Source organism: Antechinus flavipes, chromosome 1, assembly GCF_016432865.1.
Source record: "Antechinus flavipes isolate AdamAnt ecotype Samford, QLD, Australia chromosome 1, AdamAnt_v2, whole genome shotgun sequence".
NCBI classification, from domain to species: domain Eukaryota; kingdom Metazoa; phylum Chordata; class Mammalia; order Dasyuromorphia; family Dasyuridae; genus Antechinus; species Antechinus flavipes.
In genome coordinates this window covers 536993166-537013752 of record NC_067398.1, presented here as the reverse complement: position 1 = coordinate 537013752, position 20587 = coordinate 536993166, and the positions used below count along the sequence as shown (strand labels likewise).

At 32.7% G+C, this 20587-nt stretch overlaps 1 protein-coding gene across 7 annotated transcripts in view; it reads left to right on the top strand.

Annotated features, from left to right (window-relative positions):
* CARMIL1 (capping protein regulator and myosin 1 linker 1) overlaps nt 1-20587 on the top strand; it is a 350539-nt gene that overhangs the window by 192677 nt on the left and 137275 nt on the right. For all 7 annotated transcript variants that reach the window (XM_051970591.1, XM_051970589.1, XM_051970588.1 and 4 more), the window contains exons 9-11: nt 7128-7203; nt 13998-14086; nt 15228-15322. In XM_051970591.1, the coding sequence (XP_051826551.1) occupies nt 7128-7203; nt 13998-14086; nt 15228-15322 (260 nt within the window). The remainder of the gene's footprint in view (nt 1-7127; nt 7204-13997; nt 14087-15227; nt 15323-20587) is intronic.

Below are 20587 nucleotides of genomic sequence, written 5' to 3'. Positions count from 1 at the left end.
AAACAGCAAGGTGGTACAGGCATTAATTGTGCTGGACTAGATGACCAGAGTTCCAATCTCTCCTCAGACATTTATTAGCTATGTATTTTTGGAAAGATCACTTAACTTCTCAGTTTTCCCATCTCTATAATGGCAATAACATGGTCTCTGTCTCCCCGTTGCTTTGAAAATTAAATGAGATATTTAAAAAGTTTTTTAAATCTTAAAGTGCTAAGTAAATGCTCACTATCATCGTCATCACCCGCTTCCTTTATTTGAGAGATAAAGAAACTGGGGGCCAGAAGGAAGTCATCTACCCAAATTTGGACTGTAAGTAAATAGCAGAGTATCCTCAAATTCTACTTTCAGTACGCTTTTCACTGTGCCATATTGCCATTCAATAGAATGCTACCCACACAGCCACATACACGTTGCCATAGGGATATCATTTGAAGTCCCATAGAAAGGAAAAAAAAAATTCTCCTCCTTTAGATTATTTCAATTCAATTCAATCCTCTATGGAAGACACTGCCAAATGCTGGAGATAGAAATTTGAAAAAGACTGTCCCTACCTTTAAAGGTCTTACAATCTAAAGAGAAAAGATGGCTCAAAAAAGAAAGCTAAAAAGTAAAAAGAACAATGAGGGGCTATTTGACATGATATTCTATAAAGATAAAAACAGAAACCCTAGTGGAAAATGGAGTTACCTAGAAAGTTCTGATTGCTCCATAAAGGAAAGCTTTGGCAGATTTTATTGCTTTACTTTCTAGCCTCCCCAATCAGTGGGGAGAGGCTACTGAGGAAATTAAAAAGCCATTGAGTATCAAAAAATTTTTGGTGATGAGATTTCAAGTGATTAGCTTCTCCTGGGGGAACTAAAAACCAATCAGAGCCAATGATGTTCAGTTAGTCAAAACCCATCAGATAGAAAATGGAGAGCAGACTAACTTTGTTGCCTGGGAACAAATCTACCTATCTACGGCCCCACACTCCATGCCTTTCTATTATGACTAGTCTATGATAGCAAATCAAAGTAATCACATTCAGTATAATCAAGGTTATTGAACTTTTAACAATATAACAAAATTGTACAATAGCTTTTAAAAATAATCAATAGAAATTAAATTCTGCTTAAAGAAAAGGTAAAAATATCCAGCCACCTATGGCCTCAATTCTTGCCACAAACTCAGACAGGTAATGATTGTGCAAACATTTACCATTCCAGATAAGGGTCATGTTACTTGTAGACAAGTACTTAATAGCCTTCCTCTCTTTATGTCCTTGGTACCCATATAACGGTTGAGATTTCTTTGTTACTAATGGGCCAGAGGTTATGTTAAACTTAATTCACATAGTATCTATCCTTTAACAAGAATGAGTTTGTATCAAACTAAGGGAACAAAAACTAAAGAGAATTGTTGGAGAATAAAGAGTTACATAAATTGCTGATATAATAATTGATTCCCCCCACATATTGTTGCTCTTGGATACAATTTCATTTTATCTTCACAACAAATCATTATTCCCATTTTGTAGATGGATGTTAAAATGCCTTATTTAACCAATATAGCATGGCAAAGCTAGGACTAACATTCATGTTTTACTTTGGACCTTTACTTTTATACAATATTACTCCTATTTAATGTAAGCCACAGAAGTACTTTTGATCATTTTTTATGGAGTTTGTTTCAGTGCTTTGTTTTTATGCCTTGCAGATTTTAAAATAATTTAAATATTTATAGCCAAACCTCCCAATCTGAAAGATAGCAAAATGTTGGAGAGACAATGGTGGGATTTGACTACATGGTGGGAATGACTATGACTTTGTAAATAGAGATCCACAGAAAGAAACTGAAATCTATATAATTATAATGCTAGTTTCCAAAGAATTTAAAAAAAAAAAAAAACCATGCCTTTTTTCCTTTTTGCAAGGGGGTGGGAAATGGAATTTATCTGTTGATTATGCTAATTCTTTTTTTCCTCAGGGGGAGATACAGTTGAAAATTAAACTTAAAAACAAAGACATTCAACATTTTTTTTCAATCTTTTCTTTTATATTACTGTAATTTCCAAATACATCCCTTCCTTATCCTTTCCATTGAGCCAATTCTTGTTTAAAAAAAGAGTAGGAAGACAGGCCACCAGGAAGTTTGTTCTCTGTAAAACTAACATTAATCTTGTCTCTCTATTTGTACTGTTCCACATTCACTAACTCATGTTCCCTTCTTCCCCCTAACCCTCTTAGTCCTACTTGGGGAAATGAGAGAGAAGTAGATCTTTTCATCTCTCCTTTGAGGACAAGCTCATTCATTATAATTACAAAGATTTTAAGGTCATTCTTCCCTACTCCAACCCAATTGTGCTTGCTTCATTCTGCATCAATATTCTCATGTCTCTTTGCTCTGTACTTGTTTGTTACTCTTCAGTAATATCCCATTACATTCCTCTTCCTCTGTTTGTATTTTGGTCATTTCCCATGTTTCCAGTTCTTTGCTTCTGTTCTGCTTGGGATATTTTGCTATGTATGTGAATTTTTTTTTTTGGGGGGGGGGATCATTGACCTTTAACCTAGCAGTGAGTTCTCCAAATTAAAGGATTGTGTTTATTTTAGTTACTTAAAAAAAATCCATGTTGCTTTCCTTTGTGATTAGACCAATTCATAGGTCTACCAACAGTATATTAGTATGCTAATATACTTCTGTTTTCACAAATATACTATGATTTAAAATTTTTTTTAATAATAACTTTTATTTTCAAAATACATGCAAAGATAGTTTTCAACAAACAAACAAGCAAAACCGTGTTGTGATCCACATTTAGTCCCTGTGGATCTTTCTCTTGGATGCAGATGGCTCTCTTTTATATGTCTATTGGAACTGGCCTGAATCACCGCATTGTTAGAAAGAGCCAAGCTATACTATAATTTTTGACATGATAGATCAGAATTATCTGATGGTTAAGTAAAGAAAAAAATGTATATACATTTTATAGCTTTTAAGGTTTGTAAAACACTTTACATGTTATTTTATTTGATGTTATATAAGTAATATTACTGAAATATATTATAAAATATTACTTTATAAAAAATGAGACAGAAGATAGTTTGATTTACATGTTGCCTCATGTCAGAAGTTTTCAAATTTACCTTAGTTAGATTTTAAACTGTGGTATTAATGCTTCTACTCAAAAAAGAAATTCAACCTATGGATATTATCTGTGAGTTCCAAGAGAATTTCTCATTTTGATTTTGCTTGGGGAGGGGAGTGGAGAATTGTGATTTGGTTTGGTTTGGTTTATGTGGCCTCATAAATCTGCTTTTCTGCTGACTCTGTTGTTCTAGTTTGTGGTTCTGATGGGAGGTCAGTGTGAAGTCTTCATGAATAATAAATTAAGGCTTTCATTCCAAACAACTCAAACTGAATATAGGTGTAAAAGAGAGGCACAAAGAGAGAAGAAACAAGGTAGAGTGAGTGGCTAGTTATGTAGCATGATCTGTAACAAACATGCTTATTAATCTTTTGTTCAAAGATTGTTTTATTATATGAACTAGCTCTTTATTAAATTTTCATTTGTGTATTTGTATTATAGCAGAATAGTAGTTCCATTTAAAAATTTCTGCAGAATATTTATTTAGGTAACTAAAGATTATCCATTTCTTACCATCAATTTGGTTTTCCTATATTACAGTGTCTGCCAAGGCACATGAAAGTTATCACTTTTTAATTAAGATTATTGCACATAGGGAAAATAGTTTTCAAAATTCCATAAAACAAATGTTTGAAACAAATTTGGTAAGTGCTTCATGAGCTTGCTATTTCTGAAGTGTGTTGAAATGTTATACTTTTTATTTTTATTTTTTGATTCTCTAATTCTTGAATTAAAGGAATAATTTATAATCAGACTCATCCAAGTCACTTAAGTAACTGGGCAAATCACATAATCTTTTAATGTTATCAGACAGCTCTCTAAAATTTAGTAGAAGGAATTTCTTCATCAAAAATTCTCCAAATCAAAAAGTCACAGATCTTCCCTTTCCCAACAACATGGATTATAAAATGGAAATAACATGGATTCATTAAGAACAGGTCATTCCATATTCAACATTTTTCCTTTTGATTGGTAAATAAAGAAAATTCAGTAGACATACTTGATTTTCACTTAAAGAATATCACAAAATCTCTCATGATATCCTGGTAGATAGCATGTTGGCTAGATAGTTCTAGGGGTCTTATGATAGAGAGAGCCCTCTGCATCCAGAGAAAGGACTGTGGTTACTGAGTATGGATCACAATATAGTATTTTCACTTTTTTTATTGTTGTTTGTTTGCATTTTCTTTCTCATTTTTTTTCCTTTTTGATCTGATTTTTCTTGTGCAGTATGATAATTGTGGAAATATGTAGAGAAGGATTGCGTGTGTTTAACGTATATTGGATTACTTGCTATCTGGGAGGAGGGAATTAGGAAAAGGGAGAGAGAAAAAAAATTAGGAAAGTTTTGCAAGTTGAATCTTGAAAACTATCTATGTATATGCTTTGAAAATAAAAAGCTTTATTTAAAAAAAACAAACATGTGGGGCTAGAAAACAACTCATCTAAAAAGATAGCTTTACAATTGGTTGAATGACTGGAACAAAGTATAGTCTTTAATGGGTCAGTGTCCATTTGGGTGACTCATCTGGATTATCTTGTTTAGTTTTGGGCACTACAGTTTAGTAATAATGTTGATAGTTTAGTTAGTGTCCAGAGAAAAGTGACTAGGATAATGAAAATCCTAAAGGACTATGCTGCACAAAAGGACATAAGCAAGCTGTGGGCAGATTCTAATTGTTGGATGGAGAGAATGATGGCTTTAGTTCTGTTCATGTTTAATTTGAAGTGCTTATGATATATATCAATGTAGTTGGAAATTCCAGACAAGTGATCAGGAGGAGATTCAAACTGAATATGTAGTGGAGGTAATTTGAAAAGATGTAATTTTAACTATCTTCACAGATACATAATGTTAGAGCTGTCTGTTATCTCAGAGAAATCACTGAATCCAATCTTTTCATTTTATACATGAGAACTTTGAGACCTGAGAATAAAGTGATTTGCCAAAAGTAGCAAAGTTCCTATTTGCACCCATATCTTCTGGCTCAAAATCCATTGCTATTTCTATCACACCACAGATGAGTCACCCAAATGGACACTGACCCATTAAAGACTATACATGTCTCATGTTACAAATGTATCCTTAGATTATGAGTTGAATTGTCCAAATTTTTGGCGTTTTCCTAGACAGTTTTCATATAAAGAAAATTTTGATGTATTTTTATTGACTTCAACTTTTAATGCTTAATATGTCATCATGTGAAAACAGTTAGCTTTCAGAATACTATTTGCATGAAATTCATATAGAAGGTTCTTTCCTAACTAGGGAGTGCATCAGTTGTATTAAAAGCTGATTTTATTAACAAAATTTAGTTCCTGAGAGGATGCTTTGGAGGTTCCCCTAATGATCCTCAGAAACACTGTCACTGCCCAAGCACAAAAGCTGCCAAGCTAAAGTACTTGTGAAATGTGACAAGATAAGGGCAGGTTGCCAAAGGTGTGGCTGAATATTGAACTGTAGGAGAATAGTCCTGAATGAAGAGAGCCTTTGGGAATTACTTAAGGTAATATTGACCCTGATAGCAGCTGGAACCTGTCACAGGCAGCAATAGCTCATTTTGGAACACTTTCTCAAGGTGAGGCTCTGAGAAAAGGCCATAGAGAAGGAGGAGCCACTGTAGTCATACAGAGGATTTGTACTCAAATAAATGTGGAAGATGTTGCTATTATCAGAATCTCTATACACAAAGTAAAATGGTATTAGACAATAAGAGCATGGAGTAGAAATATATTGTGAAATGAGAAGTCTGTAAATAAATGAACTTTGGAAATAAACATATATTATGATATGATACAAATCATTTATTAAGTGCCTACTATGTGCCAGGCTAAGTGCCGAGGAAACAAGAAAAAGAAAAATGGTCACTGCCCTCAAGCAGCTTATGATCCAATGGGGTTAGATGAAACACAAGCTGAAAGGCAAGGAAGAGAGAAAGATGATGGGGGAGGGAAGGTACCTTGTACTGGGGACATGATGATGGTGGAATCAAATCCAAGTAGTGCAGCTGATAGGAAATAAAGAATTGACGGTGCTTCTGAAACCTCTTTAAGTGGGACCTTTGGGAGGAGATTTTTTTCTTTTCTTTTGTTTTGCTTTTGCTTCCAATTAGAAGGACTGAAGCTACTGAGGGTATTGATGAGGTGTGAGTACCAAAGCCAATGCAGTTTCTGTGATGATGAGTTTCTTAGTGATGAGTTTTTCCTGAAGCAGGGAGAGGAATATGGTTCTTAGTGCAATGATGTGCATTTTTGAACATTCATAAATATAGATTGACTCCTTTTTTTTCATTGACATGAAAGTTTGCCTTTGTAGTAAAAGGCACAGGTTGTCTCATGCTTTATTAGAAATGAACATAAACAAAATGTCTTAGATGCCTATGGTTTGCACACAGGACCACGAAGGACAGATTCATGTAATTGTAAGGAAGCAGCTGGATTATAAATAATAGTCATAATAATGACAACCATAAATAAGCATCAAGATTTAGCATCAAGCTAGACACAGGCCTGGCTTATATTTAGTAATACTGTCTAGGTAAGTAGGTTCTTATTTTATAGTATTTAGAGTGTTTCTGGAGCGGAAACAGTTCAAATTAATATCTCAAATAAAGACACTAAAATAGAAGCAAGTAATTTGTCAATATGGAGTTAAAAATAAAAGTTTCCCTATGGCTAGAAGGTACTTGATTCTAGCTTCTTTAATTTTATCTTATGGAGTCAATGAGACCTTAACTTCACCTAGTTCAACTGCCTGCCCATGTAGGATTCCCTTGTGTACTGCATTCAAGATGCAAATAGATGTCAGAATTCATCTGTCAGAGAATTGAATTAAATTTTCTAGCTGCCAAAAGTATTTTGATTTGATGTCCCCTTGTAAATAGTTGCAAATATCAAGCAAATGTGAATGCCTCAAACTGAAAATAAAGTGGCTACATGTATAGTAGAAGGATTATGTTATGAATTCATACATGAAATTTCTGCATATGTTTTCTTCTAGAGACTTAATACCTATTGTTGCTGCTTTGGAGTACAATCAGTGGTTCACAAAGCTGTCTTCTAAGGATCTAAAATTGGTAAGTGATTTTTTTAAAAAGAAAAATCCCAAGCCTATATATATATGTCAGTTTGGCTTTGCTGTGTTTAGATTGTCAAAAAAAAAGGTGGAGTTTCTTTACCCCTCTGTAAAAGAGACTTGCATCTGTTACCCTTTTAAGAAATGACTTGCCAAGCAGTCTGCAAAGCCTGTAATATGAGATGCTTCAGAAAAGTACTTTAGCTCAGGTTTTTTAGCTGCTTCAGGCAATTTTAGATTAGACAGGAAGCTACATCCAGTTGGCAAAAACTATTGAGGGTTACGTTTGTGCAGCTGGTACAGAAAAAAGCAGATTTTACATTCCTATCATGGCTTGCTTTTTTGAATAGGCCCTTTTACTTAGAATTAGGGAAATGTTAACTGATGAAGTTGGTCTGGTCCAGTAGTAATAGTTAACATTAGGTTTTCAGCTGAAGCTTGTATTTCATATGTATGTGTATGTCTGTGTGTGGTCATGTGTTTATAAACACATGGTATCATATATAACCGTGTAAATGCAGTTAATATCTCCCAAAATAAAAGGGGACCAAATATTTGAACTGTTTTAAGCAGTGGAAGTGAAATGTGTATTCTGAATCTTCCTTATGTTTATCATTTTGGCTTAAGAAACTATAACAGCTATCCTCTTACCCCTACAACCTTCTGGCCTCTGTGAGAATCTCTAGTTCCAAGACTATGTAAAATAGGGGAACTTTGGAGTCAGGAAAAAAAATATGATATGAATTGAAAGTTGTTAAATAAGATTGCTGTCACTAGGGACTGGTGGGGATGAAAATTTGAGTTTGCTAGCAAGTTTTATGACTTTTACCAGTAAGCCTGCATAGGGTATTATTCTAGTTTCTAATGAATTGATTCCCCTGCTACCAGTATGACTGGCACAAGCATTGCTGTTTCATCAGTATTCCTGAATCTTGAGTGAAAGTGGAAATACAAATTACTTGTCAGGACTAAAGGCAGTGATGGATCTTAGGAACAGAGTAGAAAGTCATGACTGGGAAAACCAAGCCTAGATTGGGAACAAAAGTCAGGAAATGGGCATGGGAGTGGATGTCCAACATGTGGAGTGCTTAGGAATAAAAGTTAGGACATAGCAAGAGCAAATGTCAGCAAAACTAGGGAAAGCACATGTTTAACAGAATCAGGTGATCTAGTGCATTAAGTAATAGGTAAATCCTTAATATGGCAATTAAAAATTCACTGGAGAAAAAGTTTTTTGAAACTAAAGATATTCTTACCTTAAGACAGGGATTATCTTGCATAGTTTTGGCATAGTGAGGTTTTTCCTAGCATATGGACAGTCTGGAGCCTGCAGGTGGCAACAGATGCATCCTGTTAGGGATGTCTGGAATGGGAAATTGGGATTGGCTTCAATGCTAATCCAAGGTTAGTGTCTCCTTGGTATATTGCTTTCTGTTAGCTAAGTTTTTTTTTTTTTTCCCCCAACAGTGTTTCAAGTAGGTTTTTGATAGGCCTAGTTAAATTACAAGCTTTGGAGGTAGACCCAGATCTTTGGTCTAACTGTGATTATATCAAAATATCCAAAATTAGCATGTTATTCCCTTTCTACTGAATCATCCACTGAAACAACCTCTCTCTTCCTAGGTAATAGTGAGGCAAAAATCAGTTAGTAAATAAAGATTTATTAAGTACCTTCTCTATGGCAGTCTCTGTGCCAAGCCCTGAATTAGGTAATCAGAAAACCTGATTTTTCAACTGGCTTCACCACTTGCTAGCAATGTGACTTTGTCAGGTACACTTAATTTCTCATCTTTAAAGTGATATTATACTTTGTTTTTCTTAGAGTTGTTATGAGGGTGAAAACTAGTTAATGTATGTAAAAGCACTTGGTAAAAAATAGAATACTACTAAGTAAGGGGGAGGTATTTATAATTGTGATTGTTCATAAAGAATCTTAGATGCCCGCTAATCCAACTCCCTCAATTTATAGAAAAGGAAAATGGCCCAGAAGTTGAGACTTGCCCAAATTTTAGCCAGGTAATAATCTTGGATTTGAAACTAGGTCCTCTCACTTGAAAAACTTGAGTCTTTCTATGGTAATACACTACTTCCTGTTAGAGCTTATATGGAAATATAATTATTTTTAGTATCAGCAATACAAGAATCATCTTGTGCCTTCATTGTTCAAGTAATACTAGTTTAGTGTGGCAGTATTTGAGATTTAAAATATTAGAAATAGTTTCATGGGATTTACAGATTGAAGCGACCATAAAGATCATTTTCTCCAGCTCCTCAATTTGTCAATCAAGAAAATGAAGGTTACAGTAAGACTCAAACTATATTCCATGTCTGGCTCCCAGTTTAGAACCCCTTTTCAGTAAAGTTGAGGAAAAAACCTTATTTTATGTTCGTGTTATCCATAGTTTTTATTAACATCCATTAACTAAAACAGAATGAATGTTGGAAAAATTGATTTAAGATCAGCATAAAGCAGTCAAGATCATACTGTTCCCGTGATAATCTTGGCACAGGGATCTTTATTGGTCTAAAAGAAATTGCATTATCCTGGAGAGACCATCTAATTTGAAGGGAAACTAGCTTTATAATTCACAGTGTTTAAAAAAAAAATGATAAAATTTAGTGCTGACAGGGTTGTCCAAAAAAAAAAAAAAAAAAAAGAGGAAGAAACCCTTTTACATTATTAGAGAAACTTCAGGGTAATAGGATTCTTTTGGAAATCGATCTATTAGTATTTAAGAAATAAAATCTATTTGAACCAGTAATCCCGTTTTTGTTAATATATCCTAACAATGTATTCAAGAAGGAAAAAAAAACCCAAAATATTCAGACATTTTGAGCAATAATAATAACTTTGAAACTCTATATAGCCACATTAGGAGTTTCTCATTAATTGTTAAATTAATGTGTGTTAAATTTGGAATCAGATGAACTAAATTCATGTCTTGACTCCAGAACTTATTATTTTTATTCCCATAATCAGATAACTTCATATAACTGAGCTTTATTTTCTTCATATGTAAAATGTTATGAGGAGGAAAAAATACTTTATTTAAATAGGAATCAAATTGTGCTGAAATTTCATCATATATAAAATAGCTTTTGCACAGAATGATCATTGAAGTCCCTTACAGGTTTAAAGATCTGTGAAATCGTTGCTGTCAGCATCACCAAATATGTGCAGAATCTCAGCCTTCCAGTTACTATTTTACTTCAATCTTCCTTCAACTTCTGCTTTTATTCAGATCACAAAGCATCTATTTCTCCATCCTCCATGTTTTGTGGATTTCCACTTTGGTCTCCCCATGTCTTCTTCATTTAAATTAATTCCTAGCTGATCTCTTTTGTTCTAGTCTCTTCTAAACCTAACTGCTAGGATTGTCTACTTCAACTCAGTTTAATTAAACAAATATTTCAGAACACTTATTATTGGGTCATATATGTACTTCAGACCTATACAGGCTCCTTGTTCTTCCTTATATCACTCTTCAGACTCATCTTAAGTATGTCCACTACCTTACCACTTTCATCTCTTGCTTCTTCTCACTGTTGCCCTTTTGCAAGTTAATATACTTTTACTTTCCCTCATGCATTGTTCATTATTGCTTTTGAGTCTTTATCTTTTCTACCATGGTCACTCATAATGCCCAATTGTCTCAGGCCACATTAACTATTTTTAAAAAATTGTTCAAAACTCACTTTTATTCAAGAAGTCTTCCTCAAATGATGTTCACCCTATGGTGATCCCAGTTCTTTTCATGTGATTTTATAGTATTTTCTTAGAACTGTTTATGTGAGATTTTTAATGATTTTCTAATTTTATTTGCATATACATATGCATAAATTAATGTATTTGATCTTAATGCAAGCCTCTAAAACCTATTTTTTAATCTATTGTATCAGCCTCCTAACAGTCTCCAGTTCCTTTTTATTCTCCAAACCATCTTTTATCAAATTGCTAAAATAATCTTAAAGCATAGGTTTGACTTTTACTCCCACTTAAAAATTAGTTGATGATTCTCTATTGCTTGTAAGATAAAATAATTTTCTTAGCTTACTGTTGTTAAGGGCCTTTCCATTCGGTCTCTAACCTATCTTTTTAATGTTCTGCATATGTGCTTTCTTATACTATGTATTCAAGTTAAGCCAAAGCTCCATGTAAAATGGCTGTCCTTTCCAGGTAATCAGTCTATTTCTTTTGTTTCCCCAAGCACAGTAACTGGAATTTAGCAAATAATAAGGTACTTGCCATGTTGTACCTCGTATTATTGTCATGTCTGTATGTACTCAATACATTTTTAAAGCTCTGAGTTCCTTCAAGGCACGAATCACATCTGAATCATCTCACAGTGCTTTGTACACATAATCATAGTTAGCATTTAGTAAATTTTTGGTGAATAACTATATAGCTGTGATCATTTCCCATATTATGCTGCTCAAACACTAAAGTCTTAAAAAGAAGTTGACCCAACTTTGTCTAAAAGATTCTTAAATTCCTTGTATCCTGGAGTTTGGTTTTGTTAATGAAATAAATATATTCTTTTAGGTCCCTGATTATTTCAGATACTTCTTGAGGATAAGTCATAGTATCTCAGCAGAGTATATAGTCACATCTTTGGTTTTAAAAAATAAGATTTTTTTTTTAAAAAAGAAAAGAAAATTTTAAAAAAGATAGACTAATTCCTATCAGTTCATTCTGAATTAATAGCTTTTATTGTGACAATACAGAACAATTTCTTTCAACATATGTGATAAAGACAAAGACTCATTTTGTGAGAGGGGATGACAATTTGAGAATTAACATAACATAATATAATTTACAGGCAAAAGGTCAAATCTAATAAATTTCTACCATCACTTCACCTGTTTCTTTGGTGACTGGATAACTTTGAACTGCAATATAATCCATAGAGTAGCCTTATGCTTTTTTTGCTATAAGACAGCATATAGGAATGCTCAGACATTATTCTTGAATGTATATTTCTAAGCTATTTTTTCTAAAAGATTTTTTTTACTCATGATATTAGAAGGAATCAATTATACAACAAATTATTGTGTAAATTTCTCTTTTTTTCTTCATTCTATCTTCCCCCTCTCCCACTATAAAATTGTATTTCTAATTTTATTTTCTTTTTTTTCCTGAATATACATATATAGAGAGAGTCAATCAGGGCTAAGTGATTTGTCAGAGTCAGCTGTAAATGTCAGTTGGCGGAGGCCAAATTTGAATTCAAGTCCTCCTGACTCCAGGGCTGATGCTCTATTCACTGCATCATTAGGTGCCCTCTGACTATATCTTAAACTCATATACGTATATCAAGTCACTTAAAATATTCTTGTTCTTTGGATGCTGAAAGGACATTTCAATTCTTAAAATTTATGTGTTTTTGTACATATATACATACACATACATATATATTTTATTTAATTTAAAAAATATTATTGTTACTTCTAAGTGACTCCTTCTAAACAATAGGAGACTCTCCCATGAAACAAATATACACACACATATACACACATACATATAGAGAGAGACAGAGACAGAAACAGTATTAAGCAAATCAAATAAGCATATTGGATAAAAAAAGGACTTTCCAGACTCTCTCTGCATGGATACACTATTACTTCTTTCTTCTGCATCTTCTTGAATTGTATCCTTTATTTTTGATTTATGAAATGAAGATTGAGGATAGCTTTCATTTGAATTCTGTTCAGTATTGTTTTTCTTTTCATTATTATAATCAATATGTAATTGTTCTCCTGATTCCTTTACTTCACTTTGTATTAGTTCATACAAGTTTTTCAAAATTATTTCTTATTTTTTATAATGCAATAATAATATATTATGTTACTATATTATAATTTGTTTTGATGTTTCCCAGTTAATTGGTATCCACTTTATTTTCAGTTGTTTGCTACCAAAAGAAGTACTATCTTTATATATACATATGTGATAAGGTGTTCCAGAAGAGTTAGTATAATTTTAAGCTATTAAAGACTTTTTGGACACCATATAAAAATGCATATATGCTTATAAACACATACATATACCTGGATGTATACATTAATGTATATGTACATACATACACCTATCCCTATATTTAGCTCAAACCTGCTTCTGATTACAAATTTTCTTTGTGAGAATTTATACCTTCAAAATCAGCAAATGCTACAAGTCAGCACTTGTTTACTTTGTTGATTATCTAGATTTAAGACACTAATGGGAAAAATATTAATGATGCACAGTGCCTGGCAAAAGTTATATAAATGCATATTTCCTTCCCCCCTTTCCCTTTTCAGAGAGTTGTTATTAAACATTTACCAGCATAACCTTGGCTTTACATATATTTATATCTGTACCTATACATGTACCTATCAGATTTCACTCTTTGGCCCCCTTTAGATATATGCATTGTGGTAATATCATTGGGCCAAAAGATAGAAACAATTCAATGATATTTCTAGTACTTTTTCAGAATTTTCAAGACAATTTCACAGCTTCACTATTTGGGTATTTTTTCACAGTTCCACCAACATTTGCCATTTTTTGATTTGTCATTTTTGTCAATATAGATATGAATCTTGAGACTTTTAATTTGCATTTTTCTTTTTTGTATAGAACAATCAACTCAGTTTACTAATGAGTGAGCTAGGATGCTATTTCCTGTTTTGTAATCCATGCATTGATAGCTGAGATTTATATAGTCCCTTAAAAGAGTTGCAAAACACTTTGACATACTTTGCAATACAGCATTTTATTTAGCATTATGGAATAGTCATAGAATGTTTCTGTTACAGTCCACTGATGTCTGCGAACAAATCTTGAGAGTGGTGAGTAGGTCCAATCGATTGGAAGAATTGGTTTTAGAAAATGCCGGGCTTAGAACGTAAGTACTTACCTGAATACTTCTTTTTTAAAATGTCCCCCTACCCTATCTCCTTTATTTATACATGCAGAGTTTCAAAAGTTTCTCACCTTATAGGTAGAGAAGGTGTGTTTTTGGAAGGAAGAGACCTATCATATTCTTTTTTCTTTCAATGTCCTGAATGTCTGATTTAAGTACTTAACATCATCCACCATTTTGTATCTAATGGTGTTGGTGCTTTGGAGTCACTTGATATTTTATTATATTTAATTACTCTTTTCTGTTGATAAGTCTTTACTAGTCCTCTTCCTTGATACATCAACAATTAGATAGTCTTTATTTCATGATTAGTAGTCATTTAAATATGCTCTGTACAGGTCATGGTAATTTTTTAAAAAAAATCTTGAATTCATTGAAATAAAGAACTGAAATACCACAAAATTGGAGAAGGAGAGAGTTTCTTAATCAAAACATTTAATGCTTTATTTGAAGCTAAACATAACTAAAATAATGATCTTGATTTTATGATAAATTATAGTGCTGGCAAAAGCTACAATTTTAGCCTTTAAACTCAACAATTAAAGCAATCAGCTTTGCATTCATGAGAAGTTCATGGAATGAGAAATAAAATGTAGTGAAAAGCCTGGTATAATTTTCAGAAAAATCAGGTTCAATGTTGGAGTAAAAAAACACACACATGTGTCAAAATAAAGAAATAAATAAATGAAAACTCAAAAAAGTATTCATATTTATCCATGTTCAATGCAGTGGCTATTTTGGTCATAAACAAGTGTTGGTTAATTGAAGAATAAAAGCCATCCAAGACCAGAAGCTTTTAAGGAAGGAATGCTTTTCTTAGTTTACAGATTGTATCATTTCTTTTTTAGGACTTATACATTTTTCATCAGCAGAATTGCCTTTTCTTAAAATGGCTTTCTGTTTAATCTTGTGCAACCTTTTTCTGGTCACAGGAAAGTTTATATAGTCTCCCAGTGAGGAAATGTATTTACATGTGATAAGACAAAATTTCACTAGGACATGATATAGGCTAACATTAAGATTGTGTACTCCTTAAATAGATTTCATTCTGCTTCAGCTGTTGTGTTATCAACTTAAAATTCTGTATTAATATTTAATCCATACTTGTTTTATTCACTTTCAGAGATTTTGCACAAAAACTGGCCAGTGCCCTAGCCCATAATCCCAACTCAGGACTTCACACAATTAACCTTGCTAGCAATCCACTTGAGGATAGAGGTACTGTAATATTTCAGTTTTTCATTGATACCAGAATCGTAAGAGGATTAGTGAGCTTTCACTCCACTTTGCCTGAGTAATGGAGTGTCACATGTTAAATTGTCCTTGTATCATGAGTACAGTTGTTATTGCCTTTATTTTTTGATGACTAATTATTTTCTTTCTCATCTTTATCCTGTAATTAAAATAGAGTTGACCATGATTGTCAATTTCATGGTTCTTTTATAAACCTGACACCATTTTAAAGTAGTTATGGACGGAAGGAGGGAGGAACATGCTATTTAAAAAACAAAACTCAATTTTTAGAGATGAGAGAGAGAATATATTTTGTCAGCATTTTCTACTTTTGATATTTTTCTTCCACCTGCCATAATTAAATAGCTATTAATAATTAATAGGAATTAATAATTTGTATTTTACTCTTTTTTGATGGTAATATAAATATTTCACATTCCTCTGGTTGTATATTCTCTGTATTTTTCTATCTTATTTTTTAAAAATAATTTTTTTCACATTATTTCCTGAGAATCCCTCCTTCAGTAACCTTTCTTTATAACACAGAAGAAAAGCTCAACAAAAGCAATGAATTGAACAAACATGTTTAATATCTGCCAGTATGTTATATTCTTTGTCCCCACCTCTTTATGAAGAGGAAGGATGTCTGTTTTATCTTTTGTCTCCAGAACAAAAATAGTTGATTGTAATTAATCTGAGACCAGAAGTCTTTTACTGTTGTTTACATTGTTATTGTTGTTGTTCAGTCGTTCATATGTGTCTGTCTCTTCATGACTCTGTGGATGCCTGTCCTCAGAGTTTTCTTGGCAGGTTTCCTTGTCATTTCCTTCTCCAGTGGGTTAAGGCAAATAGGGTTAAGTGACTTGCCCAGGATCTCACAGCTAGCCAGTGTCTGAGGCCAGATTTGAACTGAGGGCTTCCTGCTTCTAGCATTCTCCATTGAGCCATCTAGCTAACTCTTCTGTTTACATTATTGTAGTATTTTTGTATTTTATTCTTTTGATTTTACTTTTCATTATTTTTTATTATTTTTCATAGTTCTTTCCATATTTATATGAATTGATATTAATTGTTTACTAAGTGCAGTAATATTCTGTTACATTTACATACCACAATCTCATGAGCAATTCCCAGTTGATGGGTGCCCACTCTTCTTCTTCTTCTTTTTTTTTTTTTTAAATTTTTATTTAATAATTACTTTATATTGACAGAATCCATGCCAGGGTAATTTTTTTTACAACATTATCCCTTGCACTCGTTTCTGTTCCGATTTTTCCCCTCCCTCCCTCCACCTCCTCCCCTAGATGGCAGGCAGTCCTATAAATGTTAGATATGTTGCAGTATATCCTAGATACAATATATGTTTGCAGAACCGAACAGTTCTCTTGTTGCACAGGGAGAATTGGATTCAGAAGGTATAAATAATCCGGGAAGAAAAACAAAAATGCAGATAGTTCACATTCGTTTCCCAGTGTTCTTTCTTTGGGTGTAGCTGCTTCTGTCCGTCATTTATCATTTGAAACTCAGTTAGGTCTCTTTGTCAAAGAAATCCACTTCCATCAAAATATGTCCTCATACAATATCATTGTCGAAGTGTATGATGAGCTCCTGGTTCTGTTCATTTCACTTAGCATCAGTTCATGTAAGTCTCTCCAAGCCTCTCTGTATTCATCCTGCTGGTCATTCCTTACAGAGCAATAATATTCCATAACATTCATATACCACAATTTACCCAGCCATTCTCCAATTGATGGGCATCCATTCATTTTCCAGTTTCTAGCCACGACAAACAGGGCTGCTACAAACATTTTGTGTCCACTCTTCTTCATGGTTTTTGCTACCATAAGGAGTGTTGCTATTGAGACATTGGCATCTGTGGGATCTCTTTCTGTCAATAACTTTCTTGCCTGGTAATAGGATCATTTAGTCAAAGAGCATAAAATAGATGAGTCTTTTTTTTTTCCAGTACTTCCAAATTGTTTTCCAGAACTGTTGGTGCATTGTTTCTTCTCACAGAATATCCAGCATTAACAACTTCTGTCTTTTCCCATTTAGTGGATGGGAGGTTTTTTAAAGATAAAACCTCAGATTATTTTAATTTATTTTTCTCCTATTATTAGTAAATTGATAAATTTTTATATGGTTGTTGATCAATGTCGGGCACATAATAGGCCTTCAATAAAATGTTTGTTATTGATTGATCATTTGCATTCCTTCTTATAAGAACTCTTTGTAATCCTTTGATTATTTAACTAATAAGAATATATTCATTCTTTAAAACTCTTATTCAGTTTTATTTTCCCTGCGAAATCTTCCTTGATATTACTTAGAATAGTATGTTAGAATACTTAGAGTACTTAGAATAGTGTTTCCATCCCTCCAAATAGACAACTATATGGTGAAGTAGATTGAGTCTTAGGCCTAAATCTAAGAATGCTTGAGTTGAAATCCACCCTCGATGGGGTGTAATTGAGTGTGTAATTCCTCAATTACATACTAGCTGTGTGACTTTGGGACAATCTTAAGAACTCTGTTTGCCTCAGTTTCCTCAAGTGCCAACCAGGAACAATAATAGCACTGACCTCCAGAGTTGTTGTGCTTATCAAATAAAATAATATTTATAAAGCACTTAGCATACCATGGCAAAGTCAATCAAACTTTGGTGATTTTATTTTGCTTATACTATTCATGTACTTAATAACACCTTTCTCTAAGGATGGGTAAATCATTAGATCATCCTTTAATACATTCTGAATTAGTAGAATCCAAATTAGTCTAGAGAAGCTTGTTGCTCATTGTTTTCAGTCATGCCCAACTCTTTGTGATGTATTTGGAGGTTTTCTTGGCAAGAAGTGATTTGCTATTTCCTTCTCTTGTTCATTGTACAATGTCTGAAAACAGTTTTGAATTCAGGAAAATGAGCTTTCCTTACTCCAGATCCAATGTTCTGTCCAATATACCATCTTGTCACCCCTTATAAAAGCTATCCTGTCTTAAACAAAGTTGGTTATTGTTTAATCCTTAGATTCTAAAATGGCATTTAAAATACTGTACTCTCTTCTTTCTATACTTTGCTCTTTCTGCTTACCAACAGTCTTTCTCTTATTATAATTGACTGAATATATAAGATTTTTTTCATGGTTCTCCTGTTTAGTTTGATTTTTTTTTTGTGTGTAGTCAGAATTACATATCTAAAGTAATACCTCCTTTTTCTCTCTTTTATCCTCTCATACACTCATTAACATTCTCAGAAGTCATCCTTGTCTTCTTTGGCATAATTTCCTTCTCTTCTTTTTTCTTATTCTCCTCCTTCCCCTTTTCCTCCCTCCCCTTCTCCTTATTCTTCTTATTTTAAATTTAGTTCTCCTTCTCTTCCAACTCCTATTCCTTCTCCTTTTTCCTTCATTCCATCTGTTCTATTTCAGCCACTATTTTTTGCATGAGTCTCATTAGTTTATTATTTTTTTTAGTGTCAGTTGCTGTTGATTAAATATTTAATGATCCTTGATTGATCTCTTGACTATATGGGTTAGGGTATATATCCAGTCTAACAAATCCTGAGATTTCCCCTATTTAACTACCTATAAACAGTTCTTGACTTCATTTTCATATTTTAATCCGACTTCAAAATTTTCTTATTTTTTTAATGCTTTGCCTCTAATCATCTTGAATATAAAGCCAATATGCAAGGACACTGGGGCCAACTTCTCATGGGACATTTTTATTCATATTAAATATTCTCAATTTAAAAGCTTGGGAATAAATAATATGATGGTGAAAATTCAGTTTAATGTAAAACCTGTATTGAGATTTTAGCCTAGGAAAAATATTTGGGATGATTGGGCTTTCAATCACTTTCATTGCCTCTGTTATTTCTGAAAGTAGTAAATTCTCAGTTATACAATGTTTATGTTTCTCTTACCTGAGCAAAGAATTAGATCTCTCAGGCCTCTTCTCCTCTAACATTATAGAAGTATATGATATCATCAGAATTTGATTGTAGTCATTAGATTTGACAAGGAACATGAAGTGTCCTAGGATGGCAGCAAACGTTCAAGCCAGTTGGATATTTGGTCACCTTCACACACTCTCAGCAGGGAGGCATTGAATAAAATATTCTGTCTCTTTTGTGCTAGAGCTAGTAAAATATATTCTATCATCTGGTAGAAGTCATGATTATTCAATGATTGTTCCATGTAGCATGAGAAGTCTACATCCTGAGAGTCCCAGATTCTTCCTATGATACAACAGCTTTGTACTATTTATATAATTACATTGATTTAAAGGTCTTTCTCCATTGTTTATTTCACATTTTTCCATTTTCCAACCCCTTAGCTCTGGTATCTTTAAATGCTTTTTTTTCCCCATTATATTCATATTTTCCATTTCACAGTGAACTATTGATGTAGTTTGATTTCACCAGAAATGATATTCCTTTGGCTCTCATTTGTGTCTAGACAAAAATGCATTATCTTTAGAGTATATATAGTTCTTCAGTCATAGATTATTCCATTCTTAAGTTCCCTAGAGATTCTAAATTTTATGTATTTTTCTACTCTTCCTTCTCTGATCTTATTGAAAAATAGCTTTTGGTAAGCCTTTTTAACATCACTATGCTAAATAAAATATTTTCTTAGAAGCTTATATTTTTTTTAAAAAAAATTTTCACTTGAAGAAATCTAGAATTTCTCTTGAAAAAAGTAAAAATCTTGGTTTTATAAAAAAAGAAAAGATAAATGGATTCTGGAATGGAAAAAAAATAGAGAACCAGATATATTGCAGGACTTGAGAAAGATAAATTTCCCTCTCTTTCCCTACTTTCCTTCTCCTCCCTACACAAAAGAAAAGAATAGAATCTTTAAATGATAGGCTACTAAATGATTTTAACTTCAATTCCAGAAACATGTACAACATATTATTAAAGGGATGGTTATTGAATATTTAGAAAAGGTAGTAGTTTCAGCAAGAATAGGTCACACTTTACTAATTTCATTTCCTTTTTTGACAAGATTATGAGACTGATAAATATATTGTCTCCTTGCATTTTACAAACTGATTCCAAAATTTTATGTGAAGCCTTTTTTAATCCTCTATCTGTCCCTTTGAAATTGTATTTACTTTGTATATTTTTAGTGTTTAAATTTATACTTAACTGGTTATATTATAATAAGGACTATTTCTACTTTGTTGATTATTAAGAAACAAAATTATCAAAATACCTCTTTAAATATGAGAATTGTAAATGATAAT